Source organism: Aquarana catesbeiana, linkage group LG11, assembly GCF_042186555.1.
Source record: "Aquarana catesbeiana isolate 2022-GZ linkage group LG11, ASM4218655v1, whole genome shotgun sequence".
NCBI classification, from domain to species: domain Eukaryota; kingdom Metazoa; phylum Chordata; class Amphibia; order Anura; family Ranidae; genus Aquarana; species Aquarana catesbeiana.
Window position 1 is genome coordinate 119,027,270 of NC_133334.1, and position 19,387 is coordinate 119,046,656.

Here is a 19,387-nt window from a genome sequence, read left to right on the forward strand (position 1 = left end):
CAGCGATCCACCTCCGTGTTTCATAGTAGGAATGGTGTACCTTTCATCATAGGTCTTGTTGACTCTCCAAATGTAGCGTTTATGGTTGTGGCCAAAAAGCTAAATTTTGGTCTCATCACTCCGATTGACTTTGTGCCAGAAGGTTTGAGGCTTGGCTCTGTGCTGTTTGGCATATTGTAAGTGGGATACTTTGTGACATTTGCGTAGTAATGGCTTTCTTTTGGCGACTCAACCATGCAGCCTATCTTTCTTCAAGTGCCTCCTTATTGTGCATCTTGAAACGGCCACACCACATTTTCACAGTCCTGTATTTCACCTGAAGTTATTTGTGGGATTTTCTTTGCATCCCAAACAATTTTCCTGGCAGTTGTGGACGAAATTTTAGTTGGTCTACCTGACCCCTCATTTTCCACTTCTTGATAAGAGTTTGAACACTGCTGATTGACATTCTTAATTCCTCGGATATCTTTTTATATCCCTTTTCTGTTTTTATACAGTTAAACTACCTTTTTTTTTCCCGCAGATCCTTTGACAATTCTTTTGCTTTCCCCATGACTCAGAATCCAGAAACGTCAGTGCAGTACTGGTTGAAAGATGCAAGGGTCTGTCAGGAGTCCAGAAACGAATTGACCTTTTATACGCACACGCTAATTACAAGCAAACAGATCAGTGGCGTCAATAGGGTTGCTGTCACCCGGTGCGGTAAAACACGCACCCCCAACCAACCAAGTATAGTCACCACCCAGTGCAGACACCCTTGACTAAGTATAGACTCCCTCCATCAGTACAGACCCCCTCCAAATAAGTGCAGACACCCCCTCAGGATACCCCCCCCCCCATGCACCTTCGCGGAGGAAGATTTAGTGTTCAGCTGCCCGGAGAGTTTCTCAGACTGTCACTCTCCGGGCGGCTGCAGTGCACTTGTGTATAATGGAATAGAGGCAGCTGCAGTGAGAGTGAGCAGTCTCGCTCAAGGCGAACTTGGCACCGGCATGTTCCGGCTGAAGAGCCCAGCCTCCAGGACCCTCCACCTCCCTTAGGATGGTGTCACCCAGGTGCTCCCCCCTCCGCCCCCCTCCGCAATGCCACTGAAACAGATCACAGGTGAGGATGGTTACCTTTTATTAATGGCCCCCCTTTGTGTCAACTTGTGTGCATGTTATCGGGCCAAAATCACCAGGGTATGTAAACTTTTTAGTCTCTGTTGCCATTATGATTTAAAAAGAGTAAAAACAGTTGACAGCGTTTGGCTGAAGCCATTTATTAGCCATGAGTGAAAAATGTTTGTGTTTATCATTCATATTCTCTGAAAAATGGGCAAGAAATCATAGATTCTGCCTGGGTATGTAAACTTATAAGCACAACTGTATGTGTGTGTGTATGTATGTGTATATATATATATATATATATATATATATATATATATATATATATATATATATATATATATATATATATATATATATATATATATATATATATATATATATATATATATAATATTGGGATCGGATTAAAGTTTCATGTGAAAGGTTGGTCTCTTTCTAAAAGTCTGTCGCTCTTTATGGGTACAATATCAGACCTTTAGACCCATGTACACTTTTTTTGTGTTTTGCTGCATGAAAGTACATTTTAACCGGTGTTCTGTGTATATGTGCCCACACATGTGTAGAACGGAAGGGCACTCCAGCTGAGATGCCGATCAGCTGGAGTGATGTCCCATAGTGCATGCGGACATCGTAGGAGCCTTTTTTTTTCAATGGGAGATGCCATTTCTCGGGCACAATTTTTAATGCTATGCAAACAGCGGACGGACACCGTATTTGTCATATTGTGCCTCGCTGTTGCGCCATGGGTTTACAGTGAGGCACAATCTGACATCTACGGCATCCCTCCGCTCTTTGCATAGCATTCAATGGTATTGCCCGTGGAGGGAAAAAAAAAAAAAAACTCCTACGATGCGCGCATGTGCTATGGTGACGTCACTCCAGCTGATTGGCAACTCAACTGTAGTTTTTTCCGTTCTGCGCATGTGCAGGCACTTTTCAACGGAGGGCACAGATCGATAGAACACTGGCTCACGCAGATTTACTGCAGCATAATGGCGCTCTATAAATATAGATAGAAAATATATCTATATGTCTCTTGCCACGCTTGCCAACACGGGGATTTGTGTAAACACACAAATCCCTGTGCTGGCAGAGGAGACACGTCGTTTGTCACATCCCGATACAGTTAGAGCACGCTGAGGGAACACACATTTAACCCCTTCCCTGCCAGTGACATTTACACAGTAATCAGTGCATTTTTATAGCACTGATCGCTGTATAAATGTCAATGGTCCCAAAAATGTGTAAGTGTCCGAGCTTTCCGCCGCAGTACCGCTAAAAATCACAGATCCCTGCCATTACTGGTAAAAAATAATAATAAAAATGCCATAAATCTTTCCCATAGTTTGTAGACACTAAATTTTGCGCAAACCAATATACGCTTATTGCGATATTTTTGTTTAAAAAAAAGTTTAGAAGAATATCAAATATTTAAAAGAATATTTGGGGGATATTTATTATAGCAAAAAGTAAAAAATTATTATTTTTTTTTTTTTTTTATTGTTGCTTTTTTTTTTTGTTTTGTTTTATAGCGCAAAAAATAAACCGCAGAGGTGATCAAATACCACAAACCGAAATCTCTTTTTGTGGGAAAAAAGACGCAAATTTTGTTTGGGTACAGCATTGCATGACCGCACAATTGTCAGTTAAAGCGACGTAGTGCCAAATTGTAAAAAGTGCTCTGGTCAGGAAGGGGTTAAAATCTTCAGAGGCTGAAGTGGTTAAGTAGTAATTCCATTAGTTTGTGTGTGCCTTAATTCACACACATGCACTAAACCCTTTTTAAAAAAGGATATGTAATCCTCAATTTTTTGCTGGGACCCCTCCCCTAAAAAGCGCTAACTGTAAGGAAAAAGTTATATATATATACCTACTCTGATCTTCCACTCACCACACTTGGGCGAAGTGCCATCACACTCTTTCCAATGAGATTCTGGGAACCATGAGGAATCCAAATTTTCATACAAAGTGGTTCTTGCATTGAGCTGAAATGTCTTCTAAAGAGATTTGGGGTACTGCTTAACTCTTTCCTCCTCCTTCTCATCCATCACAACCTATATGGCTAGGACTAATGCGCTAAGTGCATCCAATCGCTGTGTTTTAATTAACCTAAAGTGAGCTTATTGTTTCTGGTTTGTTGTTGTATATGTCGCTTTTTACATGAGGAATTTTTTTTTTTTTGCCATGCTTCTTTCTAAAACTGAAAAAAAATCAAAATCAAAGAGGCTGTGCATTACAAAACAGAAAATTGTGACCTCCTTCATTATTTTAAAGGAGAAGTCCAGCCTGAACTTGTTTCACTGTACTTCTCCTATGGATCACAGGAGTGCAGTTTGCTCTGCACTTCTGTGACCCGTTTTCATCAGACAGCGCTGTTGGCTAACGTCACAGAGCTGGTCCATGTTTGAGCAAGATCTCAACAATGAAGTCAGTATCTGTCCTCATGCCTGGATCAGAACCCCAACTCAGCCTTTCAGTGAGCCACTGAGACCCTAAGCTGGCCACTTCCACCCCCTCCACAGCCCAGCGCTCCAGTGAGCAAGGGGAGGGAGAGGCAGAGCAGAGAGTGGTGACTGACCGTCACCGCTCTCTGCTCAGAGAGCCCTGAGGACCAAGCGATAGGTGGTGTTCGAGTCGGGGGGGGGGGATACAGATGCAGTTTCTGCAGTGCTTTTTTCGGCATTTTACGCATGCGTCTTTGATGCATTGTTCACACTTTTTTGATGCGTGTGGTTTTTTTTTTTTTGGACAATTTGTTGTTGGGTGGATTAAAAAGGCAAATGGCGGCAAAAACGCACTTCATGCTTTTCTGCAGCTTTTTCTTGAAGTCTTTTAAATTAAAAAGGCACAGTTTTGCCTTAACCACTTGCCGACCAGCTACCGCAGTAAAACTGGCATGGCTGGGCGAAACGCGGATGTGTAACGTAGCTTCACCCTGTTGACACTAGGGGTGGCCGCTGCTCGCCCCCAGAGCTAATGCGAGTGCCCAGTGGTCCTGATCACCGCTGGGCTCCTGCGATCGCTGCTGACACACCGAGAACGGGGATCTGTGTGTGTAAACACAGACTCCGGTTCTCTGAGGGGAGAAGAGATTGATCGTCTGTTCATACACACAGTATGAACAGCGATCTGTCATCTCCCCTAGACAGTCCCCTCCCCCCTTCAGTTAGAACACAGAGAGGGAACGCAATTAACCCCTTGATCGCGCCCTAGTGGTTAACCCCTTCCCTGCCATTGATATTTTTACAGTAATCGGTGCATTTTTATAGCACTGATCGCTGTAAAAAAGCCAATGGTTCCAAAAATGTGTCAAAAGTGTCCGATGTGTCTGCCATAATGTCGCAGTCCTGATAAAAATCGCAGATTGCTGCCATTACTAGTAAAAAACAAAACAAAACGATTAATAATAAAAAATGCCATAAAACTAAGCCCTATTTTGTAGACTCTATAACTTTTGCGCAAACCAATATATGCTTACTGCGTAAAAATTAGGTTTTTTAATATATTTTGGGGAATATTTATTATAGTAAAAAATATTGCTTTTTTTTTTTCTCCAAAATTGTCGCATTTTGTTTATAGCGTAAAAAAATAAAAACCGCAGAGGTGATCAAATACCACCAAAAGAGCTCTATTTGTGTGGGGGGGACGTCAATTTTGTTTTGGGTGCAACGTCGCACGACCACGGGATTGTCAGTTAAAGCGAGTGCTCTGGTCAGGAAGGGGGTAAAATCTTCTGGGGCTGAATCGGTTAAAAGTCCCTGAACTTTTTTTTAAAAATGCAGCGGCTGAGAAAAGGAAACCATGTTAACCTCCCTGGCGGTATGATTATTTCGGATTTTAGGTGCTGAAAGCGGTACAATTTTGCATGGAAATTTGGCATTTTATATTGTAGGTCTGTAAATCTTAACAATAACACACTTAAATCTGTCCAAACCAGAGTCTAGTAGATATCCCGGGTATGATAAAGTTTGAAACACAAAAACATAAATTATAATATTATAAATAAAAATAAATAATTAAAAAAAATTTAAAAAAATAGTAATAAAATAAATTTCCCCACAATTCACCATCGCTCAATTCTGCAAGTGTTCTAATTTACTATCGCTGTTTTCTAGCTGGTCTAAAGCCACTTTTGACGTAAAGGGACACTTTTTGGTTGCTATGGACAATCTCCAGTTTCCAGGCAGAAAGAACAGTGTATATCATGTAAAACTGCATGCAGGGCATGGGCCAGAGCACTGGGGACAAAAGGGATGTGAAATCATTTCATACAGTACTGTAATCTGTAAGATTACAGTACTGTATGTGTTATGATTTTGACAGTTTTTTGAATTTGCCGCCAGGCTCCGCCCCCGTGCGTCGCGCCGCTCGCAGGGAACGGAGCCTGGCACGGAGAGGCTTCGGAGGAGGACGGAGCCCTCGGACACTGCGGGGGACATCGCAGGATCCCGGGGACAATGTAAGTAACGCCGCCCCAGGATCCTGCAATGCGATCCCGAGTGTGGCTCGGGGTTACCGCTAATGGTACTGAATTTTAACCCCGAGCCACACTCGGGAAAACCGCCAGGGAGGTTAAAGGACTGCAGTGCGTTGCTGCAAAAAAGCAATAAAAATGCATAGGTGTGAACCGATCCTAATGGGACATTTGGAGTGCATTTACTTAATGCAATGCATGCTAATGCAGATGCACAAATGGCTCTAAAACAGAAATGATCAGCATTGCATCTCTCCTGTCCATTGGCTGAACAAAGCAAAAATTTAGTTTTTGAAAAGTTGTTTTCCAGATACTGTATAAAATACCCAGCTGCAACAACTTCTTTACAAATGCTTCCAGAAAAATGGAGCCAGTGTAAGTTCATAAACCCGGACATAAACTAAGTATCTAATTTCTGCTATTTTACAGACCGGATTCATATATTATACATGTGACTACAGGCAGTTTTAAGAGTTCAGCTTGAAGTCAGAGCTTTGCAGTAAACCAGGCAGATGAAACAAAGCATTACCTTATCCAAGAAAATGTCCATAGATGTGCACAAATACATAACGTAATGTCCTAAAGGCAATGCCAGTGCTTATGAGCTTGGAGAAATAGTGTACAATCTGTTATGAAGTCGTACTAGATTAGGAGTTTTTTAAAGGTTTTTTTTTTTCGGTTTTCAGTAGTCCGGCATTCCAGTGCTGGGGTTACTGAATTCTACAATAAATGACATTTTCCATTCTTAAACCTGAACAAGGGGACCTTCAGGCCTGGCAAATACCTTTTGCAGAACTAGCGAGTATGGGCTGGAGCTAATATCTCATGTTCCTGATACACGTTGCCAATTAGAAAGCCCTGCAGTCTTTCATGATCATTAGTACATAAAAATACAGAAAGGAATACCAGACCAAACCTGGAATAAAGAATCCAAAATAATTTTAATTGTTGGTAAAAATGTCATACAATGTTGTAAAAAAACAAAAAAAAACAAAACAGCTTGTTCCCGGAAGTAACACCGCTTCCCCTTTTATCAAGGCTCAACACAAGATACAATTTGGATGGCTCAGCAACTGCATTTAAGTTGTTACCGCATAGGGAGAGTTAAATACTGGTTATAATATACAGCCCTGGCCAAAAGTTTTGAGAATAACACAAATATTAATTTTCACAAAGTCAGCTTTTAAGATGGCAATTTGCATATACTCCAGAATATTATGATGTGATCAGATGAATTGCAATTAATTGCAAAGTCCCTCTTTGCCATGAAAATTAACTTAACACCCCCCCCCCCCCCCCCCCAAAAAAAAAAACCTTTCCACTGTCAGTGATTCTCTCGCTAACACAGGTTTCAGTGTTGACAAGGACAAGGCTGGAAATCACTCTGTTATGCTGAATGAGTTAAAATAACAGCCTGGAAGCTTTAAAAGGAGGGTGGTGCTTGAAATCATTGTTCTTCCTCTGTTAACCTGCAAAGAAACACGTGCAGTCATTATTGCTTTGCACAAAAAAGGAATTTGCAGGCAAGGAAATTATTGCTACTAAGATTGCACCTAAATCAACCATTTTTCGGATCTTCTTCAAGAATTTCAGAGAGGTTCAATTGTTGTGAAGAAGGCTTCAGGGAGCCCAAGAAAGTCCAGCAAATGCCTGGACTGTCTCCTACAGTTGATTCAGCTGCGGGATCGGGGAACCATCAGTGCAGATTGGAAATTGGATTGCTGAGGACTAGGGTAAAGTAATTTTTCTCTGAATCCCCTTCCTGATGGTTTTGGGGCATCCGGGAAAAAATTTGTCCGGAGAAGAAAAGGTGAGCGCTACCATCATTTTGGTGTCATGCCAACAGTAAAACATTCTGAGACCATTCATGTGTGGGGTTGCTCCTCAGCCAAGGGAGTGTGCTCACTCACAATTTTTCCTAAGAACATAGCCAAAGAATGGCACAAAAACATTCTCAGCGAGCAACCTCTCCCAACCATCCAAGAACCATTTGGTTCGCGGACAATGCATTTTCCAGCATGATGGAGCACCATGCCAGGAGGCAAAATTGATAACTAAGTAACTTGGGGAACAAAACATTGAAATTTTGGGTCCATGGCCAGAAAACTCCCCAGACCTTAACCACTTCAGCCCCGGAAGATTTGGCTGCTCAATGACCAGGCCATTTTTTGCGATACGGCACTGCATCGCTTTAACTGACAATTGCGCGGTCGTGCGACGTTGCACCCAAACTTGACGTGCTTTTTTTTCCAACAAATAGAGCTTTCTTTTGGTGGTATTTAAACATCTCTGTGTGGTGTTTTTTTTTTTTTTTTTTTTGCGCTATAAACAAAAAAAGCGACAATTTAGAAAAAAACACAATATTTTGTACTTTTTGCTATAATAAATATCCCCAATTTTTTTTTTTTTTTTTTTAAACAAAGCAAATTTTTTTTTCCTCAGTTTAGGCTGATATGTATTCTTCTACATATTTTTGATAATAAAAATGGCAATAAGTGTATATTGATTGGTTCGCGCAAAAGTTATAGCATCTACAAAATAGGTGATAGATTTATGGCATTTTTATTACTATTATTTTTTTTTTTATCAGGACTGCGATATTATGGCAGACAGATTGGACATTTTTTTTTTTTTACACATTTTTGGGACCATTGGCATTTATACAGAGATCAGTGCTATAAAAATACACTGATTACTGTGTAAATGTCACCGGCAGCGAAGGGGTTAACAATAAAAGCCTTTCACACTTATGAAATGCTTGCAATTATACTTCAGTATATCATAGTAACATCTGACAAAAAGATCTAAAAACACCGAAGCGGCAGACTTTGCGACAAGTTAATGTTTGTGTCATTCTCAAAACCTTTGGCCAGGGCTGTAGATCTGTGGCGTAGGGAGCATACAATAGCTTAGCAGGAGGGAGGTATTCCCCCATCAACACTGACTGTGGTTAAAGGAAAGAAAATTGCATAATCTATGGCCTGCTTTAAGACAGTAATTATTGCTAGCAGCTATAGCACCTGCTTGCGATAATCGCACGTGAATCCGGCAGGCTGGTTGCACCCAAGCTGAACGATCAACTTGTTACATTCAGCCTGCCCATTAATGGTTTGATTCGAACAGTTGATGGGCAGGCTGAATGTACCAAGTTGATCGATCAACTTTGGTACAACCAGCCTGCTGGATTTGCTTGTGATTATCGCAAGCAGGTGCTATAGCCGCTAGCTATAATCACAGACTTGCAATGTGAATGGGGACATGTAACAAATATATAAGAGTGAGCGGTATCCCAATCTGGCTGCGAAAGATTTATTTAAGCGGAGTTCCAGGCAAAAATTAAACTTTTTGTTTAAAAAAAAAAAAAAAGCACACACACAAAACCCCAAGCCCCCCCCCCCCCCCCCATTTTTGGATAATTGGGGGGGGTCATAACTTTTTGGTATATGTTCGTCCCATGGCCGCCGTGGCGAGGTATGTTTCCACGGGGCCATTCAGAAAAGTGCTGCGTGACTTGCGCATGCGCAGTAGGAAACAGACTGTGAAGCTGCAAGGCTTCACTTCCTGTTTCCCTTAGTAAGGATGCCAGCACCTGCACCCGGAGCCGAAGGACGGGTCGGCTTCGGGTGCTGACATTGCGTGCTCCCTGGACAGGTAAGTGTCCTTATATTAAAAGTCAGCTACAGTAATTTTTTTTTTTTTTTTTTTTTCACCCGGGCTGAAACTCCTCTTTCAGCAAGCCTATGCTGATAGAAATATTTAGGCTTCAATTGCTGACTTTGCTATTTATTTTGGTTATGAATGACTATAGTGTGGTGTGTGGGTTTTTTTTTTTTTTGTCACAGACCTGGGTAAAGAATACAGCAAGTAAAGCCAGAACTCAATCTACTTGGATACCAACGGTTTAATAAATGTTATAATAAATGCTCTTTTTAATTTGGCTAACAAATGTTTTATTTTTTTGCAGCAAAAAACACCACTGTCAAAGACTTTTCCCATGGGACTCTCTGAATGTCATGCGATCACTGTCCGCGGTTTAGTGACAGTAAACCCAGATGAGTCAGTGTTTGTTTTTGTTTTTTTTTGTTTTTGTTTTTTTTGTTACTTTATAAAGTGGATGTAAACCCGATTCATGAAATGTGACCTGGTACATACTGTATCTGAAGTGTTTAATTATCCCTCTCCAAAGCCCTAAGTACCGCGTCTTTCTGCTGCTCCCTTCCGCTGTTATCAGCATGATAACTTCTGACAAGTTCTCTGACACAGGAGATAAAAGAAGCTGAAAAGTTGGAGGGAGCTTAGAGATAAGCAGGGAGCTTGTCTAGTCACAGCACAGTTCTGTGTGTTTCTTTGTTCCTCTGCCTAATGTGGAGGGTGGGGGGTGCCTTTCCCCCAATCAGCTGTCAGTGTATGCCCAGACTCCCCTCCCACTGCTGAAACGGGAAGACTTTTTTTTTTTTTTTTTTTTGTGCACTTTCTAAAGAATATAGAAAGCTGAAGACAGCAGATATACATATATAAGAAAATAAGACCGTGAAATACAAGTAATACTATCAAGGATTGTTTATAAGGCCCAGTGATGGCTGATCTATTACACAAATGCTAAAAAAAATCCAGTTTTGCCACTTTAGGTTTTGCTGCTGTGGCAAAATCTTTTTTAGCTTTTAGTGACAAGTTTCCACTTTGCCCAGTTTAAAACTGCTTGTAGCTCTGTTGGAATGTAGAAAAAAATGGAACGAATTTGTCTGAGGCACAGACAACACGCCAGACTAGGAAATCTTATTTTTTAAAAAGTAAGCGTTTCATCTGGCAAATGATCATAAATCGATTGATTATTCACCAATGAGGATGTTTTTATTGGATGTGTATTCTTTTTGCAGGCTTACTCTTCTGTTGAAATCCAGTGACTCCATCCCTTTTAAATTGACTGCAAATTTCCAGGATCAGTCACTGAGTTATAATTCTTTCATCGGCCAGTCATGGGGGCAGCCACAGAATGTTCAGACGCCTTTCTTTTTGTTTTACCCAGAGAGGTTTTTTGAAGTAAGTTTCGATGTGTAGGTGGGGGGCTCCAGTAGAGAAACTGAAAAAAAGCAGACAAAAGCTTGATTTACTAAAACTGGAGAGTGCAAAGTCTGGTGCAGCTGTGCATGGTAGCAAATTAAGTTTTGACAAAAAAAAAAAAAAAAAATCTGGAAGCTGTTTGGTTTCTCTGCAGATCTGCACCAGATTTTGCACTCTCCAGTTTTACAGTTTTAGTAAATCCACCTCCAAAGCATTTTGTTTTGTGATAGATAAGAGAACATAGTATAAATATGGGCCACCTTATTACCACATCTGTTACTGCTAAAGATCCAAACAAAATGTAAAAAATGTAGACTTTAAGTACCATAAGAGAAATTGTTGTCTCCTTATGGCACCTTTTTAAAGTCCTGTACATTTTTTTTTTACATTTTGTTTGGATATTCACTTGGATAAGAGAACATCTGTTGGGTTGTTTTGAGAGACACAGCCACTGTTAATTTAGTAGACCAAGAGCACCCCCCCGCCATGTTGAGGGCATGTGGCCTAGTATGGTTCAGGAGGAGGGGGGCACTTGCTCGCCCCCCCCCCCCGACACCCCCCCTCCTCCTTGCCTGCCCAGCCTCGGATAAGGGTCTAGCATGGATTTGGGGGGACCCCACTCCATTATTTTATTTATTTTTCATTTTGGGGCGGGGGTTTCCCTTTAAAATCTGTACCAAATTCCAAAGGGCCTGGTATGGTTTGGGAGGGGGACCCCCGTGCTTTTTTTTTTTTTTTTTTTTTTTTTTTTTTTTAAATTGAATTTGTGTTCAAAACTGATCAGATGTGCGATTCAGATGCAATTTTATAGAAGACAATGAGCCTGAAATTCGCATCTGAACCGCACTGCAGTGCTCAGCAAACGCACTGGACTCTTTTAGAATTCGCACTGCCTCTGCACCGCATATATGTATACAAGATAAACCTCCGCTAAAAAAAACAAAGAACACACTGCTGCACTTTTTGGAAATTCCTGAATACCAGAAAAAGAGCAATAGAAAATATATGCAAAGAAAATTGCGTTGTCTGTTACCAGGAAATAGATTCAAACATTTTCTTGGGCCCCCTCTTCCATGCAATTTCGCTCTCCATGTGATTTGAGACATACAATAGCAGCTAGACTCAAAATCAATTTTCTGAATCGGATCAGGCAGCGATTGCGATTTGGTTGCCAGAGGTTACAGTGTATAATTACCGCTCACTGACTGGCTGCTAGAGGTTACAGCACACATTATGGCTTGCTGTTTATTTTCTAGAGGTTACAGCGCAAGACTTCTGCTTTTTGATTGGATGCTAGGGATTTCTGTACATCAATACTGATTGCTAGAGGTTACTGGACATCTATACCACTCACTAATTGGTTGCTAGAGGTTAATGCACAAGTTTACTGCTCACTGATTTAGTTCCTAGAGGTTACTGCATATCTGTGCCACTCAATGATTGATTGCAAGAGGTTAGTGCACAGCATTACTGCTCACTGATTGGTTGCTAAAGGTTACAGCACATCATCTCCTCACTGCCGGCACACCATGGACTGGGGGGGGTGAGGGGGCCCATCAGATAACTCCTGGGATCAGTGGCAATGCTGGTGGAAGGGGGGAGGGGGGATGTGATCAGTGGCAATGCTGGGGGGTTGATGGGATCAGTAACAGTGGTGGGGGGGATGGGATTAGTTGGGAAGCAGTACACTGTGGCAAATTCTGAATCATGTAGAGCAAAGCTGGAAATCTTTGGCAAGTATATAGTGGGGGATTCTACCAATGTAATGGGGAATTTACAATGACCACCAATGTGAGGGGGAATTTGCACTGACCACCATGTAACTGGGGATTTTACGCCACCTACCAGTAGAAGAGAGGGATTTCTAGACTGACACCAATGTAATAAGAGCATTTACACCAACCACCAGTGAAAGGGGGAATATACAATGACCTCCATGTAAGGGGGAATTTGCACTGACAACCATTGTCGAGGAGATTTGTACTGACCACCAATGTAAGGTAACACTTCTACACTGAACACCAATGTAAAGGGGGATTTACACTGACCGCCAGTGTAAGGGTAATTCTGCACTTGCCACCAATGTAAAAGGAAATGTACACTGATCAATGTTATAAAGAATTTACACCAACAACCAATGTAATGGGGGATTTTACATCAACAGCCAATAATGGGGGGATTTCTACACTGACCACTAATTTTAAAGGGGGCTTTTACATGGACCACCAATGTAAGGGAGGATTTGAAACTGACCAAAAATGCAAGTTTGGATTTTTTTTTTTTTTAACGATTACCAATATAAAGAGGAGTTTCTACACTGGTCACCAATGTAATGGGGATTTAAACTGACCACTTATGTAATAGGAGCATTCACAGAAATCACCAATGTAAAGAGGGCTTTACTCTGACCACCAATGTAAGGGGGACCTTCACACTGGTCACAAGTGTGAATAATAGGATTGTACACCAAGCCCCAACATAATGAAGTTTTACACTGACCACCAATGTAACTGAGACCTTTAGCCTGCATTCGCATTTGTGTGTGTCGGGAATGCATGCGAAATCGCTTTCTTGACACCACAGAAACATGGCTTAAGCGGATACAGAGCAGTGCCATTAACCCCTTCCCGACCGGTGCACGCCGATGTATGTCGGCAGAATGGGACAACTGGACAAATGGACTTACAGGTACGTCCATTTGAATTTCCCGCTGTGCCATTGCGTGCACGCTTCGGCTGGGAGCTCCGTGAGTCGGGTCGCGGGTCCTGCGTCCCGCGGACTCGATCGCCGCGGGGATACTCGCGATCGCCTCACGGAGAGGACGAACGGGGAGATGCTGATGTAAACAGCATCTCCCCGTACTGCCTAGTGACAAGTGTCACTGATCTCTGCCGGTGTCATTTACACAGGAATCAGTGCATTTTTATAGCACTGATTGCTGTATAAATGACAATGGTCCCAAAAATGTGTCAAAAATGTCCGACATGTCCGCCATAATGTCGCAGTCGCATTAAAAATCGCTGATCGCCGCCATTACTAGTAAAAAAAAAAAAAAAAAAAATTAATAAAAATGCCATAAAACTATCCCCTATTTTGTAAACGTTATAACTTTTCCACAAACCAATCAAACGCTTATTGCGATTTTTTTTTTTTTTTTTTTCAGAAATATGTAGAAGAATACGATCGGCCTAAACTGAGGAAAAAAAAATGGTTTTTTTATATATTTTTGGGGGATATTTATTATAGCAAAATGTAAAAAATAATGCATTTTTTTTCAAAATTGTTCCTCTTATTTTGTTTATAGCGCAAAAAATAAAAATCGCAGAGGCGATCAAATACCACCAAAAGAAAGCTCTTTTTGTGGGGAAAAAAGGACGTCAATTTTGTTTGGGAGACACGTCGCACGACTGCGCAATTGTCAGTTAAAGCGACGCAGTGCCGAATCGCAAAAAATGCTCTGGTCAGGAAGCGGGTAAAATCTTCCAGGGCTGAAGCGGTTAATTAATGACACCCGCATGCATCTGCTGAGATGTGCATATTCACATGCACCAAAATTCAGGGTGCTGTGGCACCATGTTATTTTGAAAAATTGTTCCACTTTCAATTTTCTTATCTTTGCAGAACAGGCTAATGTTGGGCTTAATGAATATAGTTGTAGGCAGGACTTTCAAGCAGGCACCTTTACTTCCCCAGTGGGCAGCATTCAGCAAAAGTGATGGTAGATGACCTCAGGGGGACATGATATACATATGATTGCCGCCTCTATTTACATATCAATTCCGCGGTCTGCGACTATTTACATATTAATGCTACTGCTATTTGCATATCAATGCAGGTTATTTACATGTAAACACAGGGTCTGCAGATGAATCAGCTGTACATGGCAAAAGAGCAGAGCTGGGCAGCAAGAGAACTTTACACTGAGATATCGGGACACAGCATGGGACTAAAACTTCAAGGGATAAGGGAATTTAAACTGGGATAGTTGGTAATGTATGAGGCAGCTGCTCTGGGGCGCAGCTGCCCCTTTTTCTCTGCCTTAAAAACTGTCCTGTTCAGGTGGATGACGGAGACCCTCTCTGTCATGCTGTTTGATCTCTTATAACAGAGATCATGATGATCCGGTAAGAGGCTAAGCTTTTAATGAGAATGGACGTACCTTTTTATAATTTTGATTTAGGGGGCGTGGTCTCGGCATGGAGGAGTGAAGCCGCGTTTTCAGAGGGCTCCCGGTCCGCGGCTCTTTACTAGTCCAACCTCACAGCCTTACCGCATATTTCGGCTTCTCAGCACACCTACACATCTGAGAAGACTGCACCATTGAGCTACGTGCCACGGAACACCCATGGAGAGATTTCTCATACTGAAGCAGCCGGCGGTATCAACCCCGGACCCTTCCAAGATGGCGCCGGGAGCAGATGAGGGAGCAGAGCTTGGCACACCTTCAGGACGAGGAGAGAGACATACTAACTGTAATGACATGCTGCCGTTCTCTCTGACTAGCAACCTCTCCCCCTGCCTCCCCTGCTCTCTGTCCCTCACATCCTTTGACAGCCCAAGAGGGGAACCCAGTGACTCACTTCAATGCTTCCCAGGGCATTCAGCGCTCCCAGCAACAGAGCCTGACACTCGGCGTGGCTTTGCCTATCTCACTGCAAGCCTCGATGAGCACTGCCCCACTTACTCTGCCCTCACCCGAGCCCTCACCCATGCTTACTGGAGAGCAGGCACTGTGGACACATTTACAAAAATTGCCCACCAGAGATGATCTGGACTCTGTGGCACTTAGAATGGAGGCAGCGCTCTGCGGGGAAATTGCAGGAATAAAGCAAACAGTAACAGAAGTTTCCACACGAGTCGCCACTGTGGAGACGGACACTGCAACCCTGCGTCAAGAAGTCACCTCCTTGCATGACACGCAAGAAGAAGTTATAGACCAAATTGCACAGCTGCATTTGTTGATAGACGATTTGGAAAATCGCAACTGCAGCCGCAACATCAGAATCCGCAGTCTGCCAGAAGCCACCCAGCAAGCAGACCTAAAGATGACGGTGACTGCCATATTCAATGTCTGCCTAGAGCGCCCGACGGAAACCCCAATTGCCATAGATGGAGTCCACAGAACCCTCGGCCCCAGAAACACAGCAGAAGACAGACCTAGAGATGTCCTTTGTTGCTTGCATAATTACTCTATCAAAAAGGACATTCTCTAACGGGCTTGGCATAGAGGTCATATCGACTTTGACGGAGCTTAGGTTTCTCTTGCCAGATGTCTCATGGAGGACCCTACAGATGTGCTGCTGCATGAAACCCCTGCTGGAGAAATTTGGCGAACAGGGAATCACATATAAGCGGGGTCATTCTTTCCATTTGATCGCACGGAAGGGAGGTCGCACATATATCCTCCGACATCCCAGAGAGGTTCCCACCTTCCTTAATTCTCTTGGGTTGCCTTCAGTGTCACTACCTAACTGGCTAGCGTTTGTACTGACTCCCAACGTCAATATCCCAGGGGTGAATTCTTCTGGCAGGCCTCAAAGACCTCAACGCAACCGCCGATCTCAACGCAGAAGACCTCAGGCTCCTCAGGACAACGAGCTATGAACCCAGGGAGTTGAGTTGCTTCCAAGCTGGAAGACAGTCGTACATTTCGCCTGTTGTCCCCTCGGCACATGTGATTGTTATCTATCCTTGTTTTGCTGGCTCTCCGCCGGCTTCGGTAGACCAGCCAATTGGGAGACCTCTCTCCCCCCCCCCCCCCCCCCCTTCTTTTTTTTTTTTTTTTTTTTTTTTTTTTTTTTTTTTTGTTGCCTCTGGCCCACTTAGTTTGACTTTCTAGTTTCTCCTTGGCCCATTGGCCTCATGGAAAAGCAACACGCTCCCATTATCCTGGACTGCTGTTATATAGCCAGAGACAGAGAGAAGGCATACAGTCCTATAGCCTGGACTCACCTGAAGGTGTATGTTTGTTTGAGAAGAGTCAGATTTGTTTGGCTCTATCGCCATGGACCAGGGAAAACAGGTTGTATACACATCTGCTTAAGGTTCTCCCATCCGTTAGGTCCCTCTACTTAGCCTAGTACCTCCATACAAAAAACATGGGTTTCCTAGGTCGTAATACTTTTTGCTTGAATGTCCGCAGCTGATGTGGGAGTAATCCTTAAGATGGGACTCAGAAGGGCTGGTTAATAGCAAAATGGTACAGTCAGTGGTTTAAAATTTAAAGTTCTGGTATACCGCCTGGTTCTCTTATGTTCAGTCCTAATGACATCTAAAGTTGGGTATCTACTTTGTGATGATGCTATGTTACCAATAGTCCCCCCTCCCCCTCCTCCTCTCCTTAACCCGCCCCTCCTCCTCCTCCCCGCCTGCCTCTCCCTCCTCCCCTTGCCCCCCCCTTTTTTTTTTCTTTTGTTGTGTTGGGGGGTGGCGGGGGAGGGGAAATATAGAAGTATTCCGTCTTGAGACCCGGGGATTGTTCCAGCTGGAACTAGATCCCTTCAGGATTTTTAACTGAGGGATGGGGCTATGACTCGCTCCGGGTGGGCATAGACCCGGTGGGGGTGAGCGGCCCCTTCCTTAGTCAGATCCAATATTAAGAGGTCGGAGATTGCTATAGTTTTTTCCACCTAAGGTACTAATGAATGTTTCTTTATTGTCTGTTTAAATGTTAAGAAATGTTACGTTAAGCTGATTGTTACAAAGTGATTTTTCATATGTCTTTATGCAACTATTTCATTTTAAAGAAGCCGAACGCTATAACGCGGTACCGGACGAGACTGCTTCCTCTGAGAAATGGGTTGGAGGGGCCCCGTGCTCCGGGAGCCCGAACTCCAAAGTGCCTTACCTCTTCCCCCATTAGGCCCTAGCTGCCCAAATAGGCAGTAACCCTCCATTTGGAGATTTAGTTTATTCTCACCCCTCCCTCCTTGTCTTCCTTTTCTCTTTTTCTTGTTCCTAGCCCCCCTTTTTGTATCCCCTCCTACCCTTCCCCTGCTCCTCTCCTATTCTAATCCGCCTTCCTCCTCCCCCCTCTCCCCCACATCACCAACAGCCCTAGTTGCTGGCGAGGTCTAGCGACCCGACCCTGCCCTATCCGACATGTCTCCGAGTGTGCGTGTCCTGGAATGTGAAGGGCCATAATGCTTCAGAGAAGCGAACCAGCTGCCTCACGGAGCTATGGACCTCAGGTTGTATTTTTGCAAGAGACCCATTTGCGGGCGGATAGTATCCGAAAACTCTACAGTAAGCATTTCCCAACAGTGTACCACAGTGCTTCACCCTCCTCTAAATCTAAAGGGACGAGTATCCTCCTGGCCAAAACTTTGCCCTGGCAGCTGGGGGACCTCCATGCTGATCCCGAAGGTAGATACCTTTTTGTCAAGGGTACCCTTCAGTCGCAGACATTTACCTTCGCAAATCTGTATTTGCCGAACTTGGACCAGCTTCCAGTGCTTGAATCATGCTTGGACGCTCTGGCCTCCTTCACAGAGGGAACATTAGTGTTGGGGGAGACCTTAACCTCGCCATGGATTCTCAAAAAGACACATCGACGGGCTCTTCAGCCCTGTCCTTGAGATCCCGGAACCGAGTCAGGGAACTGTTGCATTCCCATCGATTGGTTGACATATGGCGGATTCTCCATCCGCAAGAGAGGGACTTCACCTTTTTCTCGGCAGCTCATAATTCATACTCCAGGATCGATCTCTTCCTGGTCTCCCACGCTACATAAGAGGAATATTCATTAAACATGGACACAGACTCAAAATGGCCAGGGAAAAAACGTTATCCGAATTACTCGCAAAACTCAGTGACCGTGAAAAACGTCATAAAAATCACCCAGATAGGGCCACAGAGGCAGAGGTAACCAACCTTAGGGAGCAAATCAGAGAGCATTCTCTATTTCATGCTGAAAATAGCCTATTGAAGGCACGCAGAACCTTTTATGAGTTCGGAGATAAGTGCAGCAGAACACTAGCAAATGCCCTACGGACCCAATGTAACAGATCCTACATCCCCGCCTTATCTTCCATCACAGGAACTAAAATTCATGACTCTGCAGAAATGGCAGAATTTTTCAGGGTGTTCTATGAAGCTCTTTCCAACCTACATTCCCACTCTTCAGAGGAACGGAACCAGAATAAGCTAGAAGCCATAGAGACCTACCTTGCGGCTGCAGATCTGCCTTCTCTCAATGAGGGAGAGGTAGATTTGTTATCGCAGCCAATTACTTCGGACGAATTTACGAAAGCTCTAGCTGATACTCTGACAGGGAAAGCACCTGGCCCCGACGGCTTCACAATCTCCTATTATAAAAACTTCCAAACTCAACTGGCAACCCGCTTTGTTACTGCCTTCAACTCAATATTATATAGTCACGCCATACCGCCAGATATCCTGCAAGCCAGCATATCTATCATCCCTAAGCCTGAGAAAGACCCGCTTCTTTGCGCAAGTTACAGACCTATCTCCCTCCTTAACTGTGATTTGAAATTATTCACGAAAATTCTAGCCGAACGTATAGGCTCTGTTCTCCAACGCATAATCCCACTAGGCCAAGTGGGCTTTATCCACAACAGAGAGGCATGAGACAACACTATTAGGACAATAAATGTGGTGGCAAAGGCCAAACGCCTTAACATGCCTTTCATCTTGCTGTCTACAGATGCCGAAAAGGCGTTCGACAGGGTAAACTGGACTTTCCTCTTGGCCACCCTGCGACGCCTTGGCACGCCGGCCCCTA

General features: G+C 43.4%; 1 protein-coding gene across 2 annotated transcripts in view; it reads left to right on the forward strand.

The window, feature by feature from the left end:
• Positions 1–19,387, forward strand: part of LOC141112294 (galectin-12-like) — a 97,459-nt gene that overhangs the window by 67,757 nt on the left and 10,315 nt on the right. For both annotated transcript variants that reach the window (XM_073604950.1, XM_073604951.1), the window contains 2 exons: positions 9,548–9,639; positions 10,461–10,623. In XM_073604950.1, the coding sequence (XP_073461051.1) occupies positions 9,548–9,639; positions 10,461–10,623 (255 nt within the window). The remainder of the gene's footprint in view (positions 1–9,547; positions 9,640–10,460; positions 10,624–19,387) is intronic.